This window comes from Empidonax traillii, unplaced genomic scaffold, assembly GCF_003031625.1.
Source record: "Empidonax traillii isolate 1590-97213 ecotype Southwest subspecies unplaced genomic scaffold, ASM303162v1 scaffold1130:size175532, whole genome shotgun sequence".
NCBI classification, from domain to species: Eukaryota; Metazoa; Chordata; class Aves; order Passeriformes; family Tyrannidae; genus Empidonax; species Empidonax traillii.
In genome coordinates this window covers 125,471-149,116 of record NW_020956323.1, presented here as the reverse complement: position 1 = coordinate 149,116, position 23,646 = coordinate 125,471, and the positions used below count along the sequence as shown (strand labels likewise).

The 23,646-nt window shown below is 38.6% G+C and overlaps 1 protein-coding gene across 5 annotated transcripts in view; it reads left to right on the top strand.

Moving 5' to 3' along the window:
• Positions 1–23,646, top strand: part of SULF1 (sulfatase 1) — a 97,998-nt gene that overhangs the window by 20,529 nt on the left and 53,823 nt on the right. For 3 of the 5 annotated variants that reach the window (XM_027905211.1, XM_027905212.1, XM_027905208.1), the window contains exons 3-5: positions 15,485–15,544; positions 15,865–16,098; positions 21,717–21,956. In XM_027905211.1, the coding sequence (XP_027761012.1) occupies positions 15,927–16,098; positions 21,717–21,956 (412 nt within the window). In that variant the 5' untranslated portion in view covers positions 15,485–15,544; positions 15,865–15,926. Of the gene's footprint in view, positions 1–14,212; positions 14,269–14,967; positions 15,005–15,484; positions 15,545–15,864; positions 16,099–21,716; positions 21,957–23,646 lie in introns of those variants that run through there. The other 2 variants (XM_027905209.1, XM_027905210.1) reach the window with 2 other exon arrangements.

Below are 23,646 nucleotides of genomic sequence, written 5' to 3'. Positions count from 1 at the left end.
AACAGTAATAGTTGGATGTGAAGGTAGAGAAAACTTTGATTACTAGACTATAAAAGTTTCCTTGTATTGAAGTTTTGGTGTGTTATATGTATAGAAAAAAAAAAAAAAAGGTGGGAAATGATGCTTAATGAAGCTTAACAAGCATTTTCACTAGAATAGTCATTCCTGTTCTTCCCATCTGTAGTGTGGCTTCCTTTCTGGTAAGGAACCTTGCCTCTATGCTGACAGTCATTTTGAGCTCCTTTCCTGCTCCAGGACAGTGGAAAGGTGCTTGAGAAAAATTAGATTTAGTGTCGGGTGATATTGTTAGATAGACTTGAACACAATGGTGGATGGAACAGGACATCTTACCTGTGTCTGTGCCAGTAATGAACCAAAAAAACCAACATATGGTGATTACTGTTCAAATGCCTGCAAGTGTTGTTCCTTAAGGCACAAGCATGTTGTGAGAACTTTTCTCTGTGACAGCACATAGTCTAGGGACCTGTGGACAAAGTATCAAAATAATACCAATAACCTGACTATGGGATCAGCAAGTTCATTCACTGGCATAACTGTGCTAACTTACAGTTGTTGAAGATGTACTGCACTTGCTGGAACAGGTGACATGCTCAGTTAACAGATGCCACAATAGTCCACAACACAGTGGCAAACATATTTTAGTCCTCACTGTTATTTTCATTACTGAAGTCTGAATGCCCTGCAGATTATGCAATTTAAGTGCCTGTGTCTTCAAAGAGAGAAAAGGCATGGTGCTGAGAATTTAGATGTAGAATATCCAATGGCTGCATATTTATACAAGGCAGAGAACCAACACAGAGGAAGACTGTGAAATAAACCTGTCTGAAAATTTTGCGTTAGTAGATAGCTAAATATCAGTAAACCCTTTCAGATTCCCCTACTTAGCTCTTAAGGTGACACACACCATACACTGCTGAAGAAATACAGTAATCCTGGCCAGGAACTAAGCCCTACACAGCTGTTTGCTCACTTCCCAGCCAAAAGGATGGAGGAGAGGATCAAAAGAGTAAAAGAGAGAAAACTTGTGGGTTAAGATTAAGGTAGTTAATGGGTCAATAAAGGAAGAGAATAACAATAATACTATTAACAATAATACTAATAAAATTAGAATACACAAATAATGGACAATGGAATTGCTCACCACTCTATAACCAATGTCCAGCCACTTTCCAAGCAGCAGCCTCCAGCCAGCTTTCTTCCCAGTTTATATACTAAACGTGATGCCATATGTTATGGAATATTCCTTTGGTCAGTTGGGGTCAGCTGTCCCGGCTGTGTCCCCTCCCAAATTCTTATGCCTCTCCAGCCTTCTCACTGTCAGGGCATGAGAAGCTGAAAAGCCCTTGACATAGTATAAACATTACTTGGCAATAACTGAAAACATCAGTGTGCTATCAACATTGTTCTGGTGCTAAATCCAAAATACAACACTCTACCAGGTACTAGGAAGAAAATTAACTTTATCTCAGATGAAACCAGGACACACTGTCTGTCTTATATTCCTACAGGATAGAGGCTAAAGAGGAATAATGGCATTGTCAACTTATTGTTTCTCTTAATAATTTCTGAATAATGTGTGATCAGTTTACAAGTGAAGAGACTAATTAAATGTAAGACAGTATTAGCTCATATGCAAGGCTGATAAATGGAAACAAATTCAGGAATACATCTTCAAAGTGTCTTATCTGGATGAACCTTAAAGATCCAAGTTCATGGTCCAGTCTAGCTTGACTGTCATCATCCATAGGGAATTCCAGAATGGTGTTGGTTTTGGAAACTCCTTCTGGTGTAACATTCCCAATAGTAATATTGTCGAATTTTAAGGGAGGACTTGTAATTATGACTCTTGTAATTTAATATTGTAGGGATATATGATCTGCACTGTCTTCTATTAAAGGTAAAGATGGCCATAGGATGACAGTTTAGTTTTCAAGGATTCAGATTTTTTCATTTCACACTGAAAAGAAAAGAGAAGCCTTCCAGTGCTTCTGGATTTTTTCTTTCCCCAGCATGAAATGGTATTGAAATGTATTTTCAGATTGAAAAGTTAAGGTATTCCATCTGAGCCTCACATCTGGGAGTAAGGGGCAATCTTAGTCTGGACTCAGAGTAGTCAAGCTGATCCTTCTTTGTTTTAGTTTTAATGGTATTTCATTGATACCAGTGATAATCAATTAGCTAATTCTTTGCAGGGTGAATCAAGGAACTTATATGAAAGACGTTATGTAAGAAATCATGAAAAAATACTATAAGTGTTATATTCCCTATATCATTTACAAACAGGGAATGACAGATTAAAAATTTGCCCAAAAGTCCTATTCAACAGGATATTTCCCTAACAGATGGCATATGGAGTGGGTTTTCAAGCCTTAGGCAGGTATTAGATGCTAACTTGGGACATTCGTCACACTGTCTAGGAGATCCATCTGATTCACACTAGTCAATCAGCTGCCTTGGTTTTAAGCAATTTCACACTAAAAAGAAAATGTATTAGCAATAGCTCTTTGCTATTTGGTTAGGTTTAATTGCTTCCTAAAATTGCTTTCCCACTGTGTCCTCACCTGTAAGCTAAAACCTGTATCATTTGACTGTTAACAGTGAATATATATTTTGCATAAATGCTGAACTGAATGTTAAACCATGAAAGATAGGATAATTTATAATAAATAGATCCCTCTTTATGTCTCTGGTAGAGATGATGATTTGTGACATTCCACTGCTCACAATTTTTGCTTGTTGTTGTTTATGCCCTTTCCCACACAGTAGCTGATTCTGTGGTTTTATCCATAACAATTTCCTGGTGAGATGTACTTACAACTTTTAGGGCAACTTTCCTGCACTTATATATAATGGCTTTGATTCTTATTCACTGTATAGATATATTTATTCAGTTATTTACAGCTGATGCTGTTGCTGCCTGCATGTCACGGCCATCAGGCACCTCTGGCTCTGCCAGCTCCTGCTCCCTCCAGGGCCTTCACCACCCTACCTATGGCCCGGGATTCCATTTCAGCCCTCTGGGTTGCCCCTAGCCCTGCCAAGCATTTTCCAGCCTGGCCTGGGCCTATCCTAATCCCCAGGGAAATGCCCAATGGGTGGACCTAGGGCTGTCCTTGTGCCCTGCTGCTGATTGGGGAGTAGGATGGGACAGGCTGCCGCATCCTGCCCAAATGCTCCTGGCTGTGGCTCACAGGACCCACACTGTGTCCTGAAAACATGCTTATAGGTGTTACTTGAAACACAGCAGCATTTAATTTGCAGATACATAAAAATTACATTAGCGGGTGTAGGAAACAGATGCCAATGCTCAGGTATTTTGCTGAATCTCTTTCCCAGCTCTATTCCATGAAAAGCCAAATATGTAACTCAAGATTGTAATAAAGGTCTAGTTTTGGTAAAGAAAATCATACAAAGAAATGTGCAAGAGTTTTACAAATCCTTGCAATGTTGAGATAAATGCCTCTGACAGGGGTCAGCGATTCTCTTTAAATGTAGGAGGTAATGGAAACATAAGCTGGTGCCATACAATACTTTAGCACAATACATTTTTCATTTCAGATGCTTTCTCGCTCTTCATACCCAGAAATGTTTGGTATATTTTTGACCAGATTTAAACATGACTATAATCTAGACATATTCTACTAGTTAGGGAAAAGGTAAGCTTCTATGAGCTTTCAGTAAAATGAAAAAACAAGAAGATGGGGGGACACGAGCAGGTGACTGAGTGGTGGGTTATGCTCTGTACGGTGTGGGTGTCACGATCCACATCCTGAAGGTCAATAACAGAGTATTTGCAGTCTGGAAGTTTTTCTGTATTAATGTACATTGTTGAATTCTTCTGCCACAAAGAAAATGTTTGAGCAGAAGACATTGTGCTATGACCTTTTAGACTTTTTCTGAAACTTCTGCCCAAGAGGCGTTGTTTGCTCTTCACTGTAAACCATGGAAAGCACCTTTAATTTTGGAGGGAAATTATTAGGAGTCTGTGTTAGTCTAAGAAACATATGACCTTCAATCTCAGATTATCTATTAGTAAGAGCTTACAGTGAGCTGCCTACACGAGTAACCCTTACTACTGGGAGGATTCTGCAGGAAAAATGCAAGTTAATAACCTCATTTCTAGTGTAGAAAAACTGAGGGAAACACATTAATCAGTGTGAAGTTAACAGAGCATATTGATATATCAAGAACAATAACTTCTTTGATAATTTTTAAGATATTGAGAAATAAAAAGGATTTGTAAGATTTAATACATGCAGGGCTGGTTATGATACCTTTCTCAGGAGACTTTTCCTGTAATACTGCTTTATTGTGGTTATAAACTTTCAGTCAAAATTTCTTAAATTAAATCTAGAAATAAACACATTTTGCAAATGCAATGCCATTGTAAATAGAGATTTTGGAAAATTATCATGATTCACCATGTGCAGTCCTATGTTTAGAGTTCTGCAGTCTTCTAAGAAACAAATAAACAGCCTGAATGATATTTACAGGAACAATTGGAACTTGTTGAATGTGTTAAAAATTTGAAATTCCATATTTTAAAGCAGTAACTGTTTCATGTAGTGAGACAGAGGATGTAGCATTCAATCTGCCTTCATTTAGACTTTAAAATCAGTCATACGGGACAGAAGTGGCCCCTCTGGAAAACTATTCGTTTAACTTGATAAATTACTCGTTTTTGCTTGTTTATTTTAAAGGACAACATACACAGGAATGTATTCATGGCAGATGAATTAGCTTCTATATTATGAGCATGCAGTGTGGTTAGTGTGTAACATTTACACCACCCAGCTCATCAGAAACCAGCGAGATCATTTGTTTCATTCCAACTGTGCTCTTTATCTTTACATGGGACCTGGGACAGAGGGTATTTCAAAACTCTCTTTTTTCACATATAAAGTTGCACTTTATTTTCCCAGTGACAATGAGACAAACAAACAAAAAATATTTCTAAATCAATTTTCATTTCTGTTGAAGCAATGATGACTGAAATAATTGGAAGACTTCTCCTCAGTTCAGAGGACTTTGGATAAGGACTGAAATTCTGGCTAATTCTTTCAAGTGAGGAACAAAATTTAGTCTTTAATATTTAAGAATCTGAAATGGGGGGACAAATATTAGGGATTTCTTTTAAACTGTGAAAGTGGAAGGAGAAGTCAATAGAAAGGGTCTCAGATTTACGGGCAATGACAGACAGATATTGCTCTATGACACTACTATATAACAAATTCTAGGACTAACCGAAATGGTACATCCAGCTCTAGGTCACTAATATGGGAAAGACATCAACAAACTGGAGTGTGTTCAGCAAATGGCCATCAAGATGGTTGGGATTGGAGTTCTTTCCCTGTGCGAGGAAGCTGTGGGAGCAAGGTTGTTCAGCCGGAAGCAAAGAGAGTTTTTGGGGGGCCTAACAGTAGCCCCACAGTGCCTTAAGAGAGGTCATCGAGAAGATGGAGCCTCATTCTTGACAGTCGTGCGTGGCAGAAGGACGAGACAAGAGGCAATGGGTATAACTTGAAATACAAGAGGTTCAGACTGGATATAGGGAAAAACAAATTTCACCTTGAGAACAGACAAGCAGCAGAACAGGGCCCCAGAGCATTTGGGCAGTGTCCACCTTTGGGGTTTTCAAACATGACTTGGTAAAACCCTGAGCAGCCTGGTGTGACCTCACAGCTGAGCCTATTAAAGACAGAGAATTGGATTCTCTATGTGTTGGTCTAAGCATTCCTGAATTGGGTCATTGACGCAGTTTATGAGACACCTTTCATATAAGAACAGCTCATTTACATTTCGGGAAAGAAACCCCAACCACCCATTAAAGCAAGCATTGATGATTTCCCCACAATAATCACTGTAAACTGGGATGTCTCGCAAAATCCTTCCTACGCAAAATGAAGAAAAGCACTACAGTCTTGTCTTTTGCCTTACTATCTCGTCTCAGTTTTCTGAGAGTGATTTCCTATACATCCTGATCCTTGCCATTTCTGATCCATGCTGTATTTTTTAGAAGCTTCTACCTAATGATTATGCATTTCCATTCTTGTCTTCCCTTCTTTGTACATAATGCATAGTCAGGTGCTGCAACATAAAGTTGACTGCCTACTCCATCACTGCTAGAAAAAATAATTCAGTGTGTGCTGTGTCAAGCATCTTAGAATCTTGGCTTATGAGCAGGCTTACAATTAACTATAAAGATATATATATATGTATATATGTAATTGATAAAGATGGCATAAAGTCATGTTTCTTCATTGCTAAATAGGAACTTTTCCTAATAAGAAATGCTTTGGAAATAAAAAAAAAAAATTTGCCTCAATGTATTCAGCTTCATCTTCTGTGCTTTAAAACTTCTCTCTCATCTTCAGAAGCCAGTACTGTGAAATTGAAATACCTGTATGTGCACTTGAAAGATGAAGAAAGTGTTTCCACAGGCATTTTCACTTGGAAAATGAAGGTGCATTTATATGTGCTACTCTTTTGAAATATATTTTCTGAGGTAAAGTTATTCACAGAATAATTTCAGGAAGTCATTCTTGAGTCTTTTAGATCTCAGACTGAGGATTATTTTCAAACAGCTCTTTGAGAACTGATTTTCAAAATTCAGGCTGGTATTCCTCAGACAGAGAAGCTGTATATGATACATTCTGTCCCTGAACAGGCAAATGTGACTCTAATTTCAGGCTTTTTTGATAGGATTACTAATTTTCAGGTGAAATTCAGTATTCAGATGCTTCATACATTTTGGCCTTTCCTCACATGCCACTGATGCTTAGCTTTTTTCTGAAATAGTACTACAGATCTTAAAATGTCCTTGTCCCAGAAATGTTTTAAAAAGCCTGCAGGCAGTTGTTTTAAGGAGCTGAGCAGTCCCGTTGAATCCAGTATTTAGTTTGCATAGTAAAACATATATATCAGGGTCTTAGTAAGTCTTGGACACCTGATTTGGCAGTAAAATCCATCAGGTGTACTCCTTGCTCTTATTTGCTGTCATTCCCGTACAAAAAACCTGTTTTCACCTGACAGGACATGGCCACCTGGCAATGACTTTCTGAGTTTCCCTGAGATGGGTCAGTCACAGGTCACTCTGGGAATCCCCTGGAAGCGTACACAGATGTGTGCTGGAGTGGAGGCTGTGGGACACCGAGGTGATGAGAGGTGAGGGGTCTGGAAGGATAACTGTGATAACAGACACAAGCCCCCATGTTCCTGGCTGGAGCTCTACCCTGTGCCCCACCAGGTAACATAGCTAGGGGAACACCAGGGTCTTCCTGATTACAAAGACTATTAAAAGTAAGATTGATGGCAGGATGGTGTTCTTCTCAACAGTGCCTCAAGAAAATGCAACTCGCTTGCTGTCTAGTCTTTATGAAGAAGGATGTAAAGCATCTGTTTTTTATAACAGATTGTTTTGTTTGGTCTGACTGACTGTTTACTATTATTAGTAGGCTGCTTCCTCTATAGTAAAGGTTTGTCAAGGAGGAACTTATTTGAAAACACATTTCTTGGTCTGTCAAGGAGCTTTTACATGTCTATCAGTGAAGGTACTGTGCCAGGACTGGAAAAACTGCTTGACAAAAAGAAGTAGCCTACTAAGAGAGACTGTGCTTTACAAACAGTATTCGGGACTTGATGTATTGAGTCTATCTTAGTAGTCCTATTAAATTCAGTTTGAACTTATTGAAATTAAAACTCATTTGAATATAATTGGATTATTAAAAAAAAATATTAGGCTTGGTGTTTAGACTTGAAAGTGAAAGAAAAAGTCAACAGACACCACATGCAGTTTGTTCTGTACTTACATCCACAAGAGCACACGCACTGCGCGTGTAAACATACAAAGTGCTGATGCTGCAAATAAGTTCACTTTCTGCACTGTAGTATAATAGAGTAAGTTTTCTAAAAGCACTCAGAGGAACTGCCGGACTCACCTGGTTATTCAGGGAATGGCACCTACAATGTTTCTGAGTAGTCACTCCTTCGGTATTAAGCTAAAAGTACGTTTGAGTTCTTTTCCTAGAAGAACAGATGATGCTGTGAGTTAACGTACATACACTTATGTAGATTCATACTGGCAACTCCTCACCCTTCACTCCTTACATAGACTCCTGTGGTCTCCGTGAGGACCCTGTTGCTTCCCCTGTGTGGTCAGTAGGGAAAGTGGCCAGAGGAGCCATGCATTGGGCTCAGTTTCCAGTCAAGACCACCCACCTGCAGGATGGCACAACCTGCCATAACCTCTCCCTTTGATAACAGAGGTGTGTACATTACCATGAGGAAATGGGCATGTTCTCTGTCTTCTCAAACAAATATGTAGATCTACAGACACTGTGTCCTAAATATGCTGTATTTGCTATCAAATTAATCATGTCCACTTATTTAGGAAAATAAACCATTTACAAGATCAAAAATCCCTCTTGTTTCAGACATTTTAGGGGAAGTAAACATATCTAGAAAGGAAGCTTTTTAAATTCAAAAGAAGATGTGGAAAGCTATAGTCTTCCAGTTTCTAAAGCCGGTGGACTTAAACGGGAATTTAAAGAAATGTGCAAACTGTGTTGCTGTTGTTAACTTCTGCGATAATGATCTTCCAATGCAAGACTACTTACTGAATCACTGAATTGCCATTGTGTTATTGTACACTATATTTTCATAATACCCCACACTGCTGAAGAGAGCAGGTGTATAGCAAAGATATGTGGGTTTGAAATGGAATTTTAAAATTACCTGAGATTCCTTCATACACAGAGTTTACTCTTTATATTTGAAAAATACTTGGAGTCTTGTAGTAATCATATTACCTCGTAGCTGGAAAGCCACTTCCTTTAAAGATAAAAAAAATCTGATATCAGAAGGCTACTTGGAGCCTAGCACACGTCTAATTATCTCTCTCACTCTTAATTATTTAGCAAGTGCTAATAAACTGCACGTATCATGACACTCATGTTTAATAAGCATATAAATTTAATTGATTTTTTTCCCCTCTCTTTGAAGACTAACAGACATGGAATTCAATCACAAGGCAATGGCATTATAACCTCCAATATAACATCAGGTTTTAATAAGCCTCCTGTTTGCTGCACACATGTGCTTAAGACTGCCTGGAAACCAAATCAGTAGAAAAAAGGGATTACTTTAGATTACTTTGAAATGTGCATTGTTTGAAATGGCCTCTGGTGACCAGCTTTCATGAATGGCTGATTTTACTTGTGGGGCACGTCATCTGGCTCAATTATACCAGGCTCTTTTGTATGACAAGTGCACTTCTTGGCTGTGTTGAAATATGAAATTCTACAATAAAGTAAATCAGATGGTGAGAAATAAATTTAAGTAACTGTATATTATTAGAAGTTTGTAACTTAGCAGCAGGCATTCTTCTTACTGAAAAAATATGTGGGAATTTTCTTTTAAAACTTTCACAGATTTGAAGTTAATATAAAAACATTAATTTTAATGTTCTTTAATGTTCTGTTCAGCTGTATTAACAGCATTAAAATCAAAGACTTATTTTTCTTTTCTCAAAGGCAGATTCATTTGTTCTACAGTTATGTATTTTTAAAATGCTATTGGAGTTTGTTGTTTCACCCTAACATATGAAATGTTGGAAACTTCTGCCTACTAAGAATATCCCTTAACCTGTACAAAGTTATAAAAGTGGGTTAGCAAGTGTGCATTATACTTTCAAGTCACTACAAGCTTTTTCCTTTCCTGTCTGTAACTGTTTGCAAAATTACAATGTAAAAATGTAATATAAGGTTATGATTCTCCTTACCTGCAATTACTTTAAATTATAGTTACTTTAAATTAATCTAGCCTGGGGCACTGAGGATACATCATTAGAATACACAGATTACATTTAAAAGGGGAGCAGATAGCTGATTGATTAGTAAAGTGTGTTGGAAATCCAATAGATAAGGATTAGATTAGACCCAGATAGGAACGACATTCTTTGTGTTCACTGTAAATCCTATACTTTACAACCTAGATTAGGGGATTAACCTTTAAAAAGAAATGGTAGGTCTGGCTTTTTCCTGACTTCTACAGTACTGCAAATGTGTTTCCCATGGCTGCAGGCTCAATATTCCCACAGGAAACTGACCTGCAGATTTACCCGGTAGTGCCTGGTAGTCTGAGATTGCAGTGTTTGCCTTTTAAATTCAAGATAGAAGAGTAAGACGTGAGAAGAGCATTAACATTACTAAACTCAAAACACTCATCTGTCAGCAGCTTTTTCCACTGAAGTGCTTCGCTGTATTAGTGAAAGTGAGAGTTGTTGTTGTAGGGTGTTACAACCCACTGGTGGTCATGGCAATGTGATTTAAGGGACAGATTTAAGTCCTCTGAACTGCTGTGTTGCTGCGCTGCAGATCAACATCTCGCCTCCCTGACCTTTTATTACATAGTTTCAATCTGTCTGCACAATCTTCATGCAATTACTAATCTCATGAAGTTACTAATTTTGTTGGGTCTCTAACCACTCACCTGTTAAGATTCATAGCACGTACTATGTGAGACTTTTAAAGGTCCATCCATCCTTTGACGTAAACATCAAAGAATCACAGAAGCTATATTGGTGTGGCTGAGAAAACCCCTTCCACTCCCTTTCACCTTGGAGTGTCTGTGCATACAAAATGGTCTTGAGTACAGCAGCACTGTCAGGTGGACACATTTCAATATAAAGCAAAAACTAAAAATGGTATCTGTAAACCACTAAATCTGGGATTTGTAGGGTCACAGGTGGATGAAGCCACTTCCAGTTAACATGATGCCAGCAACAGTGATTTCTGGCACTACAGGTAGACTGGCAGGTTTTTGAAATTATGCTGAACAGGTGCCCACTAATGTGACCAACCTCCAAGGTCATATTGAAAATTATAAAACACTGACAATAGCAGAATCCCAATTCTGAATTAAGAGAATTCTCCTAGTTATCCTTTGTCTTTCTATTTTTCTTACAGAGAATCTGATTTTAAGGAAATAGGAAATGGTGGGGTCATATTCCTATAAAAAGTGCTCATTAAACCAAAACTGTCAAGTCAGCAGATCATAGGTAAAATACAGAGGAAGATGCTCTTTTGCTTGGGGTGAGAAAGGAAATTTCATTTTCTTGTGGTGGTTGATATCCTAGGTTTTGTTTCTTTAAGAGGTTTTATCCATTTATTTATCAGAGAAACCTGTAGGAAGAAATTATCCATGATTATCTTTTGCATAAAGGAAATGAGGCAACTTAACACTTGCAATGGCAAGGCCTTCTGCTTCTTTTCCATGAGCTTGATATATTTTTGTGCACTAGCACTTACTAGAGAATCTAAAAAATGTCCTAACTTGCAAAACATCTGTTTTGGACTATATCTTAATTATATACAGCTATATCAGTTTTTAGAGGCAGGGAAATCTAACAACAGAGATAAAATCTGAAGGGTACTGGATAGTAATGAGGAACACAACTCAACACAAATTGCTGCCACATTAGGAGTCTCTTGATTTAGGATCCCTGCAATACCTTATACTCTCAATTCACTGGGCACATTTACTGCTAATACCTGGGAAACAGAAACCAGAATTCTCATTCTGATGTTTGCTAATTAGATGAAAGTGGTGGTAGAGATCGATACCCCTGAAGACTGTGCTGCCTTGGCAGGGCTAATTTGGACTAGATGGTCTCTAGAGGTCCTTTCCAACCCTAATGATTCAGTGAGTCCATGAGTCTTTGATACTTAAGCTCCACAATCACTGTCCATATTATCACTATTATTATTATCATTCCCATTACTACTGTTTCTTTTACTGGCCATAGTTGATTCATTATTGTGCCTAATGAAAGGCCGCTAGAGCAGTGGGCCTTAACCTATGACTTTGGAAAATGTGATGTCCTCAGTGTCCATGCTCAAAAGAAAACACCAACTCTGTGGTACAGAGAAGATAAAGTTGTTTGCCCTTTATTACCGCTTGATCGTGAATTACTGATGTGGGGAATTTCACAGCACATAATACTGAGGATGGACATATGTCCAGTATCCTTGCTCATTATCCCAAAGTTTGATTTCAGATTTAGAAACAAGAAATCTGCTTACATAAGCCAGATTCTTTGTGCAAGGTTCTGTGGAAGCCACATTTGTAGAATATTAATTATGCAAAAGTCCCTATATCTTTTAAGCCTATAATGGAGTATTCTTGTGGATGCTCAGTGCCCTGTTTCATGAAAAAGTGCATGATTCCAGACAGATTTTTATTGGCCAAACAATAAATGGCATTTTAAGTAAAAAGAGTAAAAATGTGGACATGAAAACAAAGTGGAAAATGCTCTTTTTGAATACTGTCTGTCTTTTGGTGTGTTCCAAATTAAGCACTTTCAGTTAATGCACTGAAAAATCTTGAACAGTTCTTGATCAAAATGAGTATAAAATCTACAGTTTCAAAAGATATTGTTCTACCTTTTGCTTTTCTTCTTAGATGCTGCACAACACTCTCTTAACAAACCTAGAAATAAAGTCCTTGTAGTTTTTATGCCACAATACAGGAGTGGCACTGTCACCTTTCTTTGCAGTGCCCTGCCAATGTAATTCTCCATGCCAACAAGTCCTTGAACTGCCTGTTATAATACTAGCAGCATAGAAACAACTCAAGATTGGAGTTTTCTGATTTTATCCCTTGAAAGATGATTGCAAACTATGCATTTCTGCTCCTGTGGGGGGAAAAAGAAAAGAATGACAGAAAGAAAAAATTATATCCAGATTATGAAAAATAATTTCGTTGGATTTCTCTGGTTTCCTTTATTTACTGACTACATTTCAGTTGTCATAGGTATCTTCCATAAGAAAAATACACTTTAAATTTCACCAATAGCAATTGTTTATTTGGCCTAGAGAAAAGCATTTTATAGTACCCTCTTGATTTCTGAACACTGTGCAAAAAAAGTTTAAGTTTGCTTCTCCATGTAAATTTGAAAAAGTCCTTTTTAGAATTTCTCCTATTTTTGTCTGTTTCTCAAGACAAAGTGCAGTGTCTGCAGGGGCTTTTATAGGCTACCAGCCAGTATCCAACGCAAACATTGCAGCCTTGTCTTCCCTATCAAGCTATCTAGGCTGTATTTGGACAGTTTTCTCTACTTCATTTCCTTCTAGGGCTGGGAAGCAGGCAATAAAAGAACAAGTTGTCAAAGATCACCTTTTAATAAAGATTTGCCATATGCAAAACTGAAATATGAGCAAAAAAATGTGGCATTACTGTGCTCTTGTGCAAGAACCATTCAGTGAAACTTGAATAATTAATTTTATATATGTAGATACATCCTGATAGTTTCCACCAGTAAGAACAAAAATACAGTTGGAAAAGAAACCTTCCCATTGTTGTTTCTAGAAAAACTTGCCAAAGGGGGGTCCAACTTGTTACAGAAAAAGATTTTTTTTTTTTTTTAAACTAAATAATATAGACCAGGGAGGGTGAAATGAAATTGTCAGAAACTTGTAGTTTCATATGTTGGGGGATTATTCAAACATGTAGGTGCCAATGTTTGCTCAGCACAGTCAGGAGGACTGCATTTTCTGGGTCAGCATTGTCTGTAAAACTTTGCTGTACCACACAACTGAGGTAGGAAACTAAACACTGAGTCTCATTCACGTGGACTTTTGTGCTTTGTGATGTGAGTCAAAGTTTCGCTATTTAAAGATCAGACATTTAGAGACATTGTATTTCTGCTTTTGCACCGAGAGCATGTGGTATCTGGTGTCTGTCAGAAGAAGGCTGACTTCTCTGGTAACCCTGATCTTCAGGGCTTTTGTCAGTTTTCATGTGACTTAAGAACAAATACATGGAAATTGAACTAATTTTAAAATTCTGTCCAGACAAATTACAGACTTCCAGTTGCTTATCTGAATGTTGTGTAATCACTGAAATAGCATTTAAAGTTTAATGGTGTTCCCCTGTATTGACTTTGCAGTGCTGTAATGTTAGTGTAAGGCTGGAGTGTTTGTTGGTGCAGAGACAATGAAAGTCAAGATTTCTCTGCCACAGATGCTTGGATTTTCCTTTTAAAGACATTCACACTCTTCTGGTGTAATTACAGCCTGCCAGAGTGAGGAGCATGAAACTGTTTAGCTTGCGAAGCTTAAAATAAAAGGTGTATGTGGAAACAAGAACACGATCCTTTTTCTAGCAGTCCAGCACCAAGTCCCATCCCTTCCCTCTCCTGTGGCTTCTTCCCCTGAAATTTGGAGCATCTTCCTCTTAGCGCATTTTTAGGTGAGTGGTGGGGCCCTTTTTGTTTTCTGTCTTGCTCTCATTAAATTATTTCTGCTTATTAGTCTGTTTGCAGTTCATGTTGCATGTCTGAATATGAAGTCTCAGGTGTGGGTGCACAGATCTCCTCGTGATTTATGCTCCATTATGCTAATTATATAAGGCGCACCCCAGTTCCCATGCAGTCTTCCCCTTGGGCAGAATTCTTGATTGTTCTTGGGCTGGCGTGGTTTTTTTGAGGTTTTTTTAATTGACCGATATCACCATGCTTTATCCATGGTCCCACAATAAAAACAGGAGAAGCGTATGTGGCAGGTCAATACCCTGGAGGGAACAGGCATGACTCCATGGTTTCCTTCCCTCCCTCTTCCTTTTTGCCCCCAGATATTCCCTCCCTTCCCTTGTGTTACAGAACCGCTTTGCAGAGCTTCAGTCAGTAATGCCAAAAATGTTAAAGTGTAAGTGGCTGCCCCTTCCTCCCCAGACCAATCAGTCATTTTCAGTCACAGGTTTAAATCTGCTGCAGCAAAGCCAAGCCTCTGTGCTTGCAGCAGGTCTTACAAAAGCAAGGCTGTTTGACTGACAGGCACGGAGTGAGGGTTCTAATAACATACTGAGCCAAGTCAGGAAGTGGAGTATCGAGGAAGAGGCTGTGGCAGAGGTACCGTGCATTATGGATGAGGCGCTCATGTCTGTCGTTGATTGACTGAGGGATGGTTACACTCCTTCACAATGCTGGGTAAGATCATATGGACTGTCACTTAATACGAGCTGTGTTGTCAGTGGGAAGATGACTTTTCGTGTAGTGATCTAATGCAGATTACAAATGAGAGCCATGCTCTCCCCTCTGCTTCTGAAGGGTTTAGTCACTCATGCAGGTGAGTTAAAATAGCTTTATTGCTCGCCAGGTGCCATACCCTGGAATTAACTCTTATTCTCAGAACCTCACTATAAATCTGACTGTAAATGTTGGAAAAGCACCTCTGTTTGATGACATGAGATGTATGTCCTTTATCTCTAGCAGTCAAGGTACCACCTAACCCCTGCATAGGTATGGTATTAAATTAAGTAGGAGAGCTAGGGGGAATGCAATTTTTCTTCTCCTCTTTTCTTTCAGGACAGAAAAAGAAGGTGTAACAAACAGTTCTGCAGACTTTGAAGCACAGCCACAGTACTGAGGTCTTTGACTGACAAGCCTTCTGCTTTCTCCTTTTCACAGGGCTCCTCCTACAGATGTTCTGAACACGTCTGCGTCCCGGCAATTTTTTACTGCACCCAGGTACTGAATATAAGGAACAAACTGCATAAAAAGAAGCGTGGGGTGTAGGAGAAGGAGCACTGTGAGGCATATACCAGAAGTCATGCCTACAAAATGCAGGCAATGGCATGACTTCAAGCAAAAATTTTTTGAGAAAGCATAGTTGGAGAATGACAGAGTTTATTCCTAGAAAATGACAGAATAAACCTCTTACTCAACAATATAGCTTATAATCATGTTAAATGGTATGTGTCAGACTTGACTTCCCTAAGTGTCCTCCTTTCACTGTATGACTGAAAGTTTATTTATTGCTTGAACAGAATTTCTTTTTGTCCCTACAGGCTTGAAAACTAGAGCTCAGACACTTCTGGATCAGTCTTTTCATTGAAATACTGGAACTACTATGAAGTCTTCTTGGTTTGCGCTGATCTTGGCAGTGCTCAGTACTGAATTGTTAACAAGTCAGTGTTCCACCATCAAGTCCCCAAGATTCAGAGGACGTGTGCAGCAGGAGCGAAAAAATATCAGACCAAATATCATCCTTGTACTCACAGATGATCAAGATGTGGAGCTAGGTGAGAAATAATTGTTATTTGCTACTACATTTTGTCATGTGTCTTGCAGTAATTTCTGCCAAGAAAAAAGTGCTTTAAATTCAGAGAAGGTGATGGTCCTGAAACAATATCAGAGTGTGGGACAAGTTTGGAAAATGAGTTAACAAGTATTATTTAATGGTATTCATGACATCTAGTTACAGACTTTAGGAAGTACATTCCTATCAAAATCCACCATGGAAGGCTTTAATCACCACCACAAAAGGATTTATAATGCGTGCGAGGACATAAAGGTAAAAAACTTGCATCAAAAGCCCTTTCTCTCTTTATGATTTTCTGTAGCATTTAAAAATTTGAACCTAATGAGGTCAACCTTTCCCTCAATGCTGTATAGGTATTTCTGTCTCCACATAATTGTCACAGGCATGTTTGTCATCTGACGTGTTTATGCACACAGACAAACAGGTCTCATCTCAGGACATAGTCTTAATATTTTTGTGCATTATATGAAGTATTATGCATTATTGACTATTTAAAATCCATCTGCTTTAAGACTATGCTCTATGCATAAAATATGATAGTTTTGCTTTCACAAGTATACTAAATATCTGAGCACAACCTGCACATACTAGCCAGAAGTGATTTTCACATATTCTTCTTAGGGTGGAAAAAATTAAAACACTTGGATGATGTTTCAGGAGGCCTTTGAATGTTTTCCATTAAGTAAATTTAGAAAGATATTAATGGTAGTTGTGCATATAGCTGATTTTTTGGTTCACTGCTCAAAATGAAAAAAATCAAGGAGAGAAAGAGGATCAATTTAGGTTACCCCCAAGCAAATATTTTGGGTTTGGGGTGGGATGTGAGATCAAAAAGGTGAAAAAGTAGCAAGTTAATTTGAAATTGAATCCTGCCTTCTTAGTTTTTTGGTTGTTTGTGTGGTTTTGTTTTGTTTTTTAATGAAAGTCATATTTTTAACAGAAGTATAGTGAATTTCTAAACAAAATTACATTGAAAACTAAAAATGCTTCATTCCAGGAAACTTAGAAGAGTTAATTTGTTCTAGAATCACATACTTTTAAACAGAAAGTTGCAGACAAAAAGTGGTCTGGATCTAAAAGCAATTCTTTAGTTGCTAGCATTTTTGTATTTGCCATGATGCAATAATAATTTCACAGCCTTTCAGGGTTCTGAGGACATAATTAATAAACTATATTTTGTGACTGAATGTGGGTACTTCTATGTAGCAGAGCTCCAAAACCAGGCCTTTAGATCTGAGCACATCCTATCTTTTTTTATTTCCCACTCTTTCAAACGTCTGCTGTGTTTAGGCATGCTGCATATTGAATAGCTGTTCCCAGCTCTATTTTTGGCCTAAAATACAGCTATTACAATGGGAATGCACCTTTTCTTGATAGAGTCATTCTGAAAAATTCCGTTAAAAGGGTCAAGTAATTTCTTCCTTTTTTGTGGTCTGAAAGAGCCTGCTTTCTCCAGGGCACTGGGGAAGGTAGGTCAGCAGACACATGTCTCTGAACAGTGTTACCAACTTGCTGTCTTCAGTCTTGCAAGAAGGTTTGCAAGTGGTGAAAGAGGAGGAAGGATGTGGCACGTCACTTTGTTCATACTGGGAGCTCCTCTCTTTGAAAGCTGCTCTGAATGTTCACAGGGCATGCTGGCCCCCATTAGCAGGCAGCTGAGGAATAGCCTGGGTGTGTATGCATTCTCACTGCACTGAATGAAGACACAGGTTTCCCCTTCTCATAGATCATTTCACAGGAAACAGGATTCAGCCCCAAGACTTACTGTACTGCGTTATTCGCACTTCTGATAATAAATCATTCCACATATTTGAAAAATAAAGGCAAACTGTTTTCCATGTGTGAATTTTCCCCTTGCTCTTCTTTGATTCCTAAGAAAAAGCTTAAATTTCCCAAAGGTCATTGGGAAGTAACACTTTCTGCCACAGACAGAATAAAACTTAGGTATTGGTATCCAAAAATCACAAGACTGAAAGTCTCTCAATGTCAATTATTTGCTATTGTATTCCCAGCAGGAACATTTCTAAAAGCTATTCTAAACTAATACCTTAACATAAAAGCGTATAAGGTACGTTATAGACTTCAATCAGGAAGGATTTGTCTCCAGAGCATGTATAAACATTGAACCAAAATACTCATCTGCCTGAGTACAAATGATATACAGAGGAGTTATACAAAGTAAAATTTGCAAGAGACAGTTAGTGCTCAATTTAGTTAGTACTCAAAGGAGTATGCACATCTTCCTATTGATCTGCACCATCCCCTTGAGTTTTACTTTCTAAGTGCAAAGAAGTTCGGCAGAATTGCTGCCTTATTCCATTTATCAGATAAAACCCACAAATTGCTCCACAACTCCAGTCACTTTCTATCTATGCTAAGAGAAATGTGTCACAGAGGAAGAATATTATAGATCTGGTAGACGGCAACTTAAGTGGTGTGAAGCCGCCTGGCCCCACAGCTCTTGGAGAAACTCAGCAAATACTTGGGATCTCACACTGGGAAATTAGTTCTTAAATTGTGCCACCATGCACTTTCTTTCCCCCTGTAAGATCCTGAGGGTAGGGAAATAACTGCCCAATACTGAGGTGAATCAGCACCTCGCTCAAGGCAAATCACCAGCTCCCAGAACCCAGAACTACTTCCCTGATGGAGACAACATGCTGAGGTTTTCGGGGCAATGTCCCCAATTCCTACTGTGTTCAGGGCTGTACTCTGTTCAGTCCAACATTTTGCTCACTCTTTAGTCTTCCCCTGTCTTCCAGATTCTCTTTTCTTTTGCACACATCAGTACCTCAAAACATGACGCCCCCCAATTGCTCTTATAATCCTCACTGTAAATAATATCTTGCATAAAGTCAGAAAGAAGTCAAAGCTAATGAATGTGTTGGTAATTCTAGTGTTTCTAACCCTTGCTAACAACCTAATGCACCATCCAGTGAAATCCATATAACCCATGCACTGAGTAGAGCTGGGTGAAAAGATCACAGCATCATCTAGATACATCACATGAGGCACAATTTGCCTGGTTTGCTTTCCATCTTCGCTTGAACTAAAGCACTAAAACACATAAGCTGAAAAAATGGGGATATGTGCTGAGATCTGAGAAAGTCTATTACCTTCCTGGAGCCTTGCACACAATCCGTATAGAGACAAGGTGGCTTCTAGCTATCCCTTTGTAGAGATGCCCACCTGTGATGAAAATCCATAGCAACTTGAAGACTTCATACTAAACTTTGGTTACCAAACATCTATCTTGATAGATGAGGATAGATTGAGAAATGACACTGAATTTCTTGCCTGACAAAACTTGCTAACTTCTGTGTCCAAAGTGGCCGTTCCCAGTTATCTGGTTCCCCTCAGGTGCTCCCCAATCGGTCATGGAGAGCACAAGTGTCCTGCTGACAGACAGCACCTGAGTACATATGCCCTGAAGACTGTGGGCCAGATGGTAAAGAGCACAAGCTGTGGGGAGAGCTACAGACAGCAAAGGATTATAACTCGTATCAGCAAGTTTTATCTCCTACTAGTGTTTTGTTTTCCAAATGAGGAAGTCTCACCTGCTTTGAAGTTTCTATTCCAGAATTTCCAGAGGGGCTAAATCTATTATCGGTGTCAGTAAGTGCATACCTGGAGGGAAAACTGAGTAATAAACAGCAGGTTTGCAAGAGCAGAGGACTGACAAGCTGGAAGAATAAGGAAGTGCTCTAACAGCTACTCATTTATAATACATAGAGGCAGAAAAGTGCAGACCAGCTCTGCTGCAGTTACCATGCATTAAGGTGCCTGAACAGCACACTTTCTGTCTGAGCACCTTGCAGCACTTTACAGCTGAGTTCTCAGTAACAGACTGTGACTTTTCAGAAATGGAAGAGCTATGGCCAAAAGAAAACCAAAAAAAAAAAAAAAAAAAAAAAAAAAAAAAAAAAAAAAAAAAAAAAAAAAAAAAAAAAAAAAAAAAAAAAAAAAAAAAAAAAAAAAAAAAAAAAAAAAAAAAAAAAAAAAAAAAAAAGAGAAAAAAGAAAAAGTCAGCCTGGAGTCCAAGATCAAGAGATGTAGAACAAGGACAATCTCAACAACCCAGTGAAATGCTCCCACTCAAGTAAATGGAGACCTTTTGTGCTCAGGGACCTCTCAGTTACTCTTCTACTTCTCTATATCCCTAAGTACATGGGATTCAGGAAAGCACAAATGCAGATGTTTTGCTTTTAAAAAATAAGGGTTGTGAAAGAGGAAGGGCCTAAAATTATGGTGAATTGTATGCACGGTATTAAATGTATCCTTAAGGACACAGGTCCTGGCATTTCACAATGAAATGCTAAAGAGCCTACTGCTTCTTCTTCTTTTTAAACAAATATTTTTATGCAGAAGTTTTCATATTCAGCACCAACTCCTTAGCCCAAAACCAAAACAGAGCATGCATAAAATAATTTGTAATATTTTGCTGCTTACACCTAAAGTTGAGCTTCCTTTGGAGTTTTATGGTTTTACAGCCATCAGTTGCTTTAAAACATTTTTTAATTTGATTTTAAGCAACACAAACAAAATCATCAAGAAAAACTCTTGTTTTATCAGTTTTATCAGTGGAATCAATGGATTCAAATATAAAACAACTACTGTCAACTGTGCAAAATTTTAAAATCAAAGAATAAGAAAAGAAAGTAGAATTTCAGAAACCTTTATTTTACCACCAAAATTGTGCAAGTATTACAATTCACAAACCTGTTTCCTGGGCACATACTGACATATTCACGGTTGACCCTCTCCCTTCAATCTCTGCTCTGTTGAATAACAGAAAGAATAAACTTTGACAGCTGTCAACAAATACTGACAGACCCTATCTGGGGCTGTTCAGCCTTTCTGCAATCAGAAATCTGCAAACCCTGCCTATCTAACCTTACTGTTCATAGAGATGTTTTGAAGGATGCAAAAAAAGTCTTTGTTCTTTAAACAGTATCAGTGCAATTTCCTGACAAAGGTGCTGCATTTTGCCAATAATTTTGCATCCGTATTTACCCCCCAAAACTGGTTTTGAGCAGAGTGCTTTAGTATCAGAGCCAGACACATTGATCTTGTGTCCACAGAAACTTTCCTTTAGAAAAATTGCCACTTATTCTCTCTTTCTCCTCCCTCCATCTCTCACTCCCTGCTTTACCCCATTCCTCTCTCTCTCTTTGGTCATCTGATAAAATTGAAAGAATATTAACATATTCTTTGGTAATGTCAGCATTTTTCATATTTTACTGGTACATCAATTAATAATTCATTCTGTGTAACATACTGTTTTCCTAAAGCCGCATTTGAAGAACTGTTAACCTGTGAATTTGATTCCGTTTTTACTCTTAGATTAGTCCATATTTTAACTTTGTTTTGGAGCATGACAAAAAAAAAGAACTCAGTCTTTCCTGAATCCTGTAAAATATTTTTGGTGATGTAATAAAAATCTGATCTTTTCTCCTAAAATACCCAAGCTACAGAGTAGAGCATACAGATGTTCAAAGGCAAGCAGTCACTGATACTTTACTTTTAATAGCATTATAACAGCCAATATATTCAAACAAGTTTTTACAGTACAGTGATGATCAGAACCTCTTTTTGCAGGGTCCTTGCAAGTGATGAATAAAACCAGAAGGATTATGGAGAACGGAGGTGCCTCTTTTATCAATGCATTTGTAACAACCCCGATGTGCTGCCCATCACGTTCCTCAATGCTGACTGGGAAGTATGTGCACAACCACAACATATACACCAACAATGAAAACTGCTCTTCTCCCTCATGGCAGGCTACTCACGAGCCACGTACCTTTGCCGTATATCTCAATAACACTGGGTATAGAACAGGTAAGAGACAAATCAACAGCAGTTCTTCGTTTAAGGGGGAGACAACATATTCAGCAGTCAGTCTCAAATCACTGCCTAAAATGAAACTAAGTTTTGGCTGAGATAGAGTTCGTGTTCTTCCTAGTAGCAGGTATAGTGTCGTGGTTTGGATTTAGCACAAGAGTAATCTTGATCACTGAATCTTGATTCAGTGTGTTCACTGAAGTTTTTAGTTGTTGCTAAGTAGTGTTTGTACTAACTCTAGAACTTGTCAGCTTTTCATGCCCAGACAGCAAGAAGGCTGGAGGATTACAAGAATTTGGGAGGGAACATGGCTGGGACAGCTAATCTGAACCAGCCAAAGGGATTTTCCATACTCTATGGCAACATGCTCAGTCCATAAACTGTGTGAAAAGCTGGCTGGGGGCTGCTGCATAGAAACTGTCTGTATATTGATAACTGAGTGATGAAAAACTACTGTGCATCACTGGGAGGTTTGGGAGTTTTTTGAGGGGTTATTTTTCTCTCTCTTTTTGTTGTCTCCCTTTTTATTATCATTATTATTATTACATTTTATTTCAATTGGTAAACTGTTCTTATCTCAATCCGTGGATTTTACCTACTTTCCTATTCTCCCCATCCAGCTGAGATGGGAGGTGGGGAGTGAGTGAGCAACTGAATGGTACTTAGTTCCTGCCTGGGGCTAAACCACAACAGAAGCAACTTATTGTCCCAAATTGGTTATGCAGAGCAGAGGCTGAATGTTATGGAGAGGGAGGGTAGTACTGCCTGATGGTCGACATGTGCAGTAACAGCCGTGTAAAGAAGCTCAGTTGCAGTGAAGCAGCATATTTCACATTTGGATGTCCCAGGTGGAAAATAAGCTGTTGGGCAGTTACACTTACTGTGAAAGAGGTGCATTTTAGTGGCATTGTGGGTCTGAACTGGCAGTTCCAGCCGTGATTATGGTCAGTATTATGGCCTGCTTGTGGACAGCTGCTAACAGTTATGGAAGAAGATGTCAGGGCCAGGCTGGGGACTGGTGCCAAAGACCTCACAGGAGTGGAGTGCCTGTCATGGGAGCGAAACAAGGTGAATGGTATAATTTAAACTTTGCCATGGGGCGATATTTCATTTGCATTTTCTTAAAAGGAATAGAAACATGCTTTAAGAAGGATTGTTCTACTGCTCACCAATAAGATTTGATAGTTTTCTTGTAAATTCCTGGTGGTTTTCCATAGTCAAGAGATCCCTTTCCTGTCTACAAAGAACTCTTCTTATTCCTCTCATCTATGCTTTGGCTTGATGTAAAACCCGATTCATTTCTGCATCACCTATCCCCTAAGATTCAATCTGTAGACAAGTTAGGCTCCAGCCTGACTTCCCCTTCACAAGGTACCGGAGTTGTGTGAGGTCATCAGAGGGCAATTTGTCCAGAAGTATCGTTCAGCTACAAAGACTCCCCTTTACAGAACCAGCAAGGCACAGATTTTGGTGCCAACTGCCTTCCTTACAATGTAACTGGCAGCAAAGAGATTTGTTTCTATCAGCAGCTTAGGCACAAGAATGGATTGCTTTCAAAACATATAGCTGGCAAATGTCTCCATGCTGTCTACTCGTCCTAAATCTCTTAATGCTGCTGTATCCAGTGCCTCAAACTTACCTGCCTGTTTACCATCTTTTCTTCACCACACAGACAGTTCACTCTTTT